General features: G+C 35.7%; 1 protein-coding gene across 1 annotated transcript; it reads right to left on the bottom strand.

The window, feature by feature from the left end:
* Positions 1 to 1,950: 1,950 nt before the first annotated feature.
* On the bottom strand, positions 1,951 to 8,187 carry LOC125481252 (mitogen-activated protein kinase kinase kinase 1-like). Its single transcript, XM_048592556.1, has 4 exons — positions 7,780 to 8,187; positions 7,290 to 7,432; positions 6,400 to 6,531; positions 1,951 to 5,665 (listed from the first exon to the last, which is right to left on the bottom strand). Exons 1-4 carry the CDS (start codon positions 7,952 to 7,954, stop codon positions 5,519 to 5,521), a joined length of 597 nt encoding a protein of 198 aa, XP_048448513.1. The 5' UTR covers positions 7,955 to 8,187; the 3' UTR covers positions 1,951 to 5,518.
* Positions 8,188 to 8,223: the final 36 nt, after the last annotated feature.

Here is an 8,223-nt window from a genome sequence, read left to right on the forward strand (position 1 = left end):
CAATGGTCGAGGTGCAGGATGACTGGAGAGTAGCTAACGTGGTCTCTTTGTCCAAAAAGGAATGCAAGGAGAAGCTTGGGAACTATAGACCTCAGTGTCTGACTTTAGTGGTGGGTAAGTTGTTGGAAGTGATTCTGCAAAATAGGATTTATACATATTTGGAGAGGCAAGGAATGATTAGGGATAGTCAGCATGGTTTTGTGCGAGTGAAATCATGTCTCACAAACTTGATTGATGTTTTTGAGGAAGTAACCAAGAAAATTGATGAGGGCACACTAATTTAGTAAGGATAGACCACATGGGATTCAATTGGACACAAAATTGGCTTAACGGCAGGAGATAGAACGACGGTGGGGGATTGATTTTCATACTGGAGACTGGTTACCACCAGTGTTCCACAGTGATTTGTGCTGCGTCCACTTTTGTTTATCATTTATATAACTGCTTTAGATGAGAACATCGAAGATATATAGTTAGTAAGTTTGTGGATGACACCAAAATTGGTGGTATAGTGGACAGTGAAGGTTACCTAAGATTACAAAGAGATCTTGATTAATTGGGTCAACAGGCGTGGCTGATGGCATTTAATTTGGATAAATGCAAGGCATTGGATTTTGTTAAAACAAACAACGGTAGGACTTATACAATTAAAATAGGGTCTTTGGTGGTGTTGTTGAACAGAGACACCTAGGGTTCATAATTAATAATTCTTTGAAGTCTGTGTCACATATAGACAGGGTGGTTACGGAGGTGTTTAACATGCTTGCCTTCACTGCTCAGACCTTTTGAGAATAGGAGTTAGGACATTATGTTAAGGTTGTACAGAACATTGGTGAGGCCTCTTCTGGCGTACTGTGTCCAGTTCTGGTCACCCTGTTATAGGCAGGATATTAATCTGGTGGGGTTTCAGAAGAGATTTACTACGATGTTGCCAAGATTGGAAGGTTTGAGTTACAAAAAAAAATTAGATAGGTTGGGACTTTTTTTTTCATTTGAGTGTAGAAGTTTGAGGGGTGACCTTATAGAGGTTTATAAAATCATGAGCCAATTTTGTGTCCAGTTGAATCCCATGTGATCTATCCTGACTAAATTAGTGTGCCCTCACAAGGTGACTGGCAGGTGTCTTTTCCCTGGAGTGGGGGATTTCAAGACTGGGGCCATATTTTTCAGTTAAGAAAAGAAGGATTTTAAAAAGACATGACACATTTTTTTGAAACAGAATGGATCGTGTCTGGAATGAACTTCCAGAGGAAGTGGTGGATGCAGGTAAACAGACATTTGGATAAATACATGAATAGGAAATGTTTGGAGGGAAATGGGCCAAGCATGGGCAAGTGGGACTAGTTTAGTTTGGGATTATGGTTGGCATGGACTCATTGGACCAAAAGGGTCTGTTTTCGTGCTGTATGACTCTGAATAACTGTTATATGTACAATAACATTATTCATGGAAGAAGTTGACCTATAGTAGCGTCCATGAAGAGGCCTATTGTATGAAACAGTGGCTAGAGCAATTGGTGATATCAAAAATATTTAGGGTTAGATTTATTGATGTGCTTGTTTTCAGAAAAACTGTTGTTGCTCAGATTTCTACTGACTCATTTCAGTGTATCAACAAAACAAAATCTGCCATGAGTCAGTGTGATTAATTTTTAAAAGAAAAGTCATCGAGGGAAGTATAGCTTTTGAGAAGTAATTAGCTTCAGATGATCTATTTTAATGCCTTTTTGGAATAAATACAAGTACAGCTTCTTAAGACTGTCCCCACATCAGCAGTTAATGAAGTTAAACTTTTTAGCACCAACATTAGTTTAATTTATATAATAACCAACCATTACAGCTAACATAACTCTGTATAAGTTTTATTGTTTAAGCCATTTAGTCTGGATGTTGTTTTTCATATACTGAACATACAAGATCATTGTGTGAAGAGAAAAACAACAATCATAAATTGTTCCAAAAAACCTTTTATTTACTAGAAAGACAAAAACACCAAAATAGGTCCAAATTATGCTATAAAATGTTTCAAAATGGGGTAAAAATTTCAATAATTAAAATATTTGATATATTTAAAATTACAAAGGATACAATTAACCAATCTTTCAACCCCAGAGATTTTCTTTTTTAAAAATTTGCTTGCACAGTAAGGTGCTAATAGAAGTTAGCCCTTAAGCCCTGGAAGTTTTAGAAATTACAGTCACATAGCAAATATAGTTTCATTGTGAAAGTGTACTTTGGTAGAAGAAAACTATAGGACACCTGAGGTAGTAGAAACTGGAATAAAACAGCAGTAGACGTTATTTACAATTTAAGAAGTACCAAATAACATAATAATAAGAACAGCACAAATAATTACATTACATTTTCAGTCCAGCTCTGATCCAAAGAATGAATATTACATCACATATGCATAAAATAAAAAAATTACACAAAATACATCACTATTACCAGCAAGCTGAGGGTAATGCAAACAACCCCAATTAAAATGCAACTTGATAATAAAAAGCATCGGCTTATTAAACAAGCAGATGCTGAGATCTACAAAGTAATACTGATTAGCCGAGGTTCATCAGTTTAATGTTTTTGTCAGGAAGTGAAAATTTGACAAAAACATTTCCAGTATAAATGGCAAGAGTGCATCATTTAAAGCTCAAGGAAAAACACTTGTTCAAAAAAAGACTTATTGACGTGAAAAAGGACCACAAAATATGATTCCAGGTTGTCAATAAATTAAGGAGTCACTGCTATGAAGTACGCTACAAACATCTCTGTACATCTTTAACTCTTCAAGCAATAACAGCACCTTTTAACCAATGAGGAATGTGATATAATATTAAAACATTCTTTAAAAAATTAACACCTACACTGAGGGTTCACATTATGTTCAGTTTTTTGCAAAACTGTTATGGGGACAGAAACCCCATTTTCATGTATATCAATTTGACATTTTAATTTACTAGACTTACCATAGAGTGGAAATAACAAGTATTAAAAATCTGTAAAGACAATGAGACTTATTGCTGGAAGAGTTAAAATTCCCAAACTAAAATGTCTAAAGGATGTAAGCTTTAACAGTTAGCCAATTCACAGAACACAAAATATTAAGATTTAACCGAATAAGGTCAAAGCAAATATTGTTTTCCTTCAGTATTAACAAGTATGAATCTGAAATCTAGACTTAGCATATGAATAGGTCAATCAATTTGTCTTGTCACTTAAAAATTATACATTAGTTGGTGCAAATTATTTCTTTTGCTCATTTGTTTTCAATCCAATGTGGTATATCACATACAGCAATATTATGTCCTTTCTTTAAAGGACAAACTTGTGTCAACATTAAAATATTACATTCAAATACCATAAAACAGGAGAGTTTAACCTAAAGTTCACATTTCAGAAATAGTCATTAAAGTAATGTCTGATTCAAACTTAAATTCCCCTCTCGATTTAAGGAAGCAGAGGTGATGTGAACACCAATAACTCAATTTATCAGTCTTGCATGCAATTCTGAAACATGCTTGTATTTCAAGTAAGATTTCAAGATATTGTATTAAGTTACATCTATCCAAAATTGGTCACTGTAGGCTACTCTGCAAAAAATGAAACAATGTATTGTAAGAAACATGGTAACAGTGAGTTAAACCTTTTGCTGAAGGAAAACTGCAAACTAAGCTTTGAATATAACATTTTTGCTGTTCTACTTGTTTTGTTAAAAGGTAAAGGCAATAAGACTTTTTTGCAAAGATTCCAGAATTTTACAGCAGCAAACAAAAGTAAAATTCAAACCGAATACAAATGTTTAATGTTTTAAAATTGAATAGAAGGCTTCAAAAGACAGTAGCACAAATGAAGCCATAACAGGAACTTTCTGGCATGGCTGCTGCTCAATATTAGTAAACTAACTGAGTGACAGATTTAAACAGCAGTTACTACCCTACAAGTTTTGTAACAGGCACAAGTAATGGTGTCATACTGGAAATGTAAAGGTAATCTTTTCAGCATTTTACACAAAATAGTACATATCTTCAAACTGTAAAAAAAGTAAATAACTAACTCAAAACAGCTGAATTATGGCAAAAGTTTTACAAATACATTTTGAAAATAGGTTTCACAACTTACCCTTCCCTGAATATTAAAACAATTTAAGTCATTCAGTGGATACCACAAAATTCCTTTTAATTATAACAGCTAGTAAAATGACCCGTTCATTGAAACTGGACAAAAATACAGCAGGCACCTTTGTAGTAAATTGTCCAATCAATTTGGATGATATTCTAACTTCACTGTTTTCCACAGCAAAAACCTTATAATCAAGTACTTAAGTGGACCAGTGAACATGTTAAAGAGTAGAGCTTCCGCCTCGTTGGTTTTCCTCAGTGTAATTTGTCAAAAATCAATAAAACCAGCACAAAAGATCAAGGAATCTTAAATGAAAGTAGAGTTTCCATAACCTTTTGAGCTAATTTATGAAACAATGCTGGAAGCCAGCCTGGTCTGCAAAATTAACCATCCCTGTAGGCTCAATTATCACTGCAGCAAGTTTTTGCACTTTTTGCCCACTTAGGCCCTTAAAATTCAGCTCTCTTTTGGTGCAAGGGCACTAATGGGTATCTTCAGAAAATTTTAAACCTTAACAATACTTAATTTACTAAAAAGCTTAGTTATATACACCTGTTGTAAACTGGTTTTGTACACTTGTTAAAAGTCATTTTCAGTGATTGAAAATCAAATTACTTAAAAAGATAGTGATTACTTATCACAATGTTTACTTTTTGTGATAAACCTATTTTCAGCTGTATTAATAAAACTCCATCAGAATATCATACAATCAAGGATTTTGTTTTTAAATGCAATTTTTTTTCTGAAGAACTTTGCCCAATTGTGCTGGTTCATGCAAGATTTTACATTTGGCAATATGCAAATGAATTGAGTGAAAACTTTGGAAAACTAGCGCAATTTTTGCCCATATTGCCAACTGTGTCCAGAGCGGAAACTGAACCCCAAAACATCTCAGTATTAAATCCAGAAAACCCTTTTTCAGAATCATTTCGTAAATACGAAATATGAGAGACAGGGAGAATCTGGTGCTTTGAATATATCCTTAAACTTTACGTCAGCCTGTAACCAGTGGCAGTTTAAAAACTGCAAAACCTCAAAGGAGCCCCTCAACTGCTAGTATTTGCCGAAAAAGTGCTCTGACAGAAGAATGTCCTTCCAAACTGCTCTACAGCTTTTAACTGGCAGATCCAAGTATATTTCAGGGCACTAGTGACAAATCTGATCAATAAGAAGGCACAACCTTTACAAGCAGGAACAAGACATTTGCATACTATTTTGTCCATGTGTTGACAGCTGTTTACCGAGAGACAGGCTCCTTTTGGCCTTTGCTGCTTTTATTTCAAACCCGAGGCCAGTTCTCCCATTTATACAGCTCTACAGTGCACTGCAGGACAACACCTGGGCATTTTCTTTGTTTCAGTAGTTTTGTCTTGCACAGCTTTTATTTGCAATTGTATCCATTACCACGTTCGGAAGACTGGATGTTTCAGAAGCTCCCTCGATGGGGGTCTATCCTGGGGCTGAAGTTCCAGGCACCGGAGAGCCACGTCGCGCAATGCAGGGGTTAAATGGTTTGGAATTGTTGGGGCGCTCGTTGCACTGGCAATCTATTGAATTTTGAGAGATACAAAATTTAGAAATTGTTGCAATAGTCAGTTTCCTTAACATCTTTTGAAAATGGACTAATATAATGTACCTAATTAGTAGTAAACTACAACTGACAGCAAGTGCAAGAATTTGTAGAATTATGTACAAATGTAAGACTCTGTAAAAGCATAATCCTCAATTTGAACACTGTACTTTTTTTAATTCGAGTTTTAAAAATGTTTTACTCACTCAGTGTAAATTGTCAGAGACAAGTGCATATTGTGGGTTTGTAATAACAGTCTGATGTATGAACAATTTTCAATACTCAAAACATACTATTGCAACACATGCACGCTCTCAGATGCAAACAAGCTTTCTATATTTCATAGAATCCCTACAGTGCAGAGGCTGTTCAGCCCAACGAGTCTGCATTGACCCTTTGAACAGCATCCCACCCTAAACCCATAATTCCACATTTACGATGGCTAACCTATCAAGTCTGCACATCCCTGAACACTATGGGGTAATTTAACATTGTCAGTCCATCTGACCTGCACATCTTCGGACTGTGGGAGGAAACCGGAGCACACAGAGCAAACCCACACAGGCACAGGGAGAGCATACAAACTCCACACAGACAGACAGTCACCAAAAGCTGGAACTGAACCGAGGTCCCTGGTACTGTATTGGCAGCAGTGCTAACCATTGTGCCACCATGCTGCCTGCCTAAACAACTTGCCACAAATCTACCAACCTTAAATATTAGAGCAAGATGATTAGAGTGTTTCTCTGCATTCCAAGGAGGTTTGGCACAGGCCATCTCTATAATAACGCAACCAACACTCCACACATCACAGCTTCTGCCATATTGCTGGCCTCTTAACACCTTAAAAAGAAGAATAGAATCAATGTAGAATATGATTAACTGTTCCAGGGCTGACTTCTATAAGCATCTAAAGAAAAAGACTAGATCATGAAAAACCTGTGTTACAATGCATTCGTAACACTGCATTCTTGATGAATGAAGAATGAAGAATGAAGAATGAATTGCTAATCTTCAACTCAACTAAATTATATAGTTCAAACAAATTCTAACACATTCAATGTATTGTATAGGAAATAGTGATGTTTTTACAATGGAACTCCCAGTCCAATTCAATTATTTTTGTATTTGGTGATTTTGCATAAAATTAGAAATTATTTTCCTTCAGAAATTACAATTTGCCCAGGAGCAAGTGGTACATGGCAGAATCAAATTCAAGATACAAGGGAGAAAAGATAGATATAGAAAACAGAGGACATGTCCATCTGTTCAATCAAATACAGTTTGCCCTTCAAATAAGGACACATTCCAAAACGTAGAAAATGCAAAGGTTCCTGCAATATTGTCTTAGAATCTGTAAAAATGGATGATTTGGAGGAAGCATTTAACATCCGTTCAAGAGAAGTTGCTGGGTGCAAACCTTGTGCTTTGTCCAAATTAATACAGGCTATTGTTATATTTAAGCCTTTTCTTTTTGCAAAGTCAAACTCCAATAACCAGTTTCAATAGATTATGATTGCAAATAACTACCATGAACAGCAAAAATAGTACAATGAATATAAAAGGTATTTAAAAAAAAAGTTTACAGCATGTAAACTTACCTCAGGTGCCATGAATGCAATAGTTCCCAACAGCTGCCCTTGAAATTCACCTGCACCAGTCCCTTTTGATGCCAACCTGGCTGCAGCTCCAAAATCTGCTATTCTTAGTCGTTGTCCTGTACTATCAATTAGCAGATTGGCACCTAGAAAACCAAATACTTCAAGTTAGTACCAGTAATCAGGAAATGGAGCAAATATCTTTCCCTAGTTACAACCCCAAACAAACATTCTCTTTGAATGCCACATAAACATTCCAAAGAGACCCAATTCCTTGGTGACTGAAGGGAGGCATGTATGCTTAAAGTGCAAACATATTTATTGGATATGGTTTTTATTCTGAAGGCTTCTTTTTTGAAAGATCAGTAAAAGATCATGGCCTTACTCTCCTGTGACAGAATCTCAAAAGTATGGTTGCTCACAGCAGGTCCTCCACTCATGTTATCCATTTGCTTTTTAACTCTGTCTTAGCCATAGATAAATACATTTTTACCTTTGATATCCCGGTGGATAATTTGGTTCTCATGGAGATAAGCTAGGCCACGCAGCAGCTGCTCATTGTAATTAATAATAACTTGTTCTTTGAAAGCACCGTACTTGTTTAACAAATGGGAAACGGATCCACCTAAAAATAAAATGTTACACAAGATTCTGAAACATATTCCCATTTATTTAATTGCAAAATTAAAATATTTCATAGGTCTAGCTAGGTAAAAATATTCACAAAATTCCACCAGGAGCTACAGAATTTCCTGCCATTAAAAAAATCTAGACATTTCTTCCAAGTTATATAAAAATATGTGCAACTTATTAATGAACCACAGTAAAGCAATGGACTCAAGGTTATAGAAGCAGAGAATGACAGGACGCCATTCAGCCCACCTCTATGCCAGATCTTTGAAAGCAATCCAATCAGTCCAGTTCGCCTACAGTGCCC

This window comes from Rhincodon typus, unplaced genomic scaffold, assembly GCF_021869965.1.
Source record: "Rhincodon typus isolate 14 unplaced genomic scaffold, sRhiTyp1.1 hic_rhity00001438, whole genome shotgun sequence".
NCBI classification, from domain to species: domain Eukaryota; kingdom Metazoa; phylum Chordata; class Chondrichthyes; order Orectolobiformes; family Rhincodontidae; genus Rhincodon; species Rhincodon typus.

Bases quoted from the DNA above. Each gene is read 5' to 3' on its own strand.
- LOC125481252 (XM_048592556.1), bottom strand. From the start codon at position 7,954: ATGGGAATATGTTTCAGAATCTTGTGTAACATTTTATTTTTAGGTGGA. The intron at 7,433-7,779 runs GTAAAAATGTAT...TTGGTTTTCTAG, and splicing joins TATCCACCGGGATATCAAAG to GTGCCAATCTGCTAATTGAT. The intron at 6,532-7,289 runs GTAAGTTTACAT...CTTCTTTTTAAG, and splicing joins TTGCATTCATGGCACCTGAG to GTGTTAAGAGGCCAGCAATA.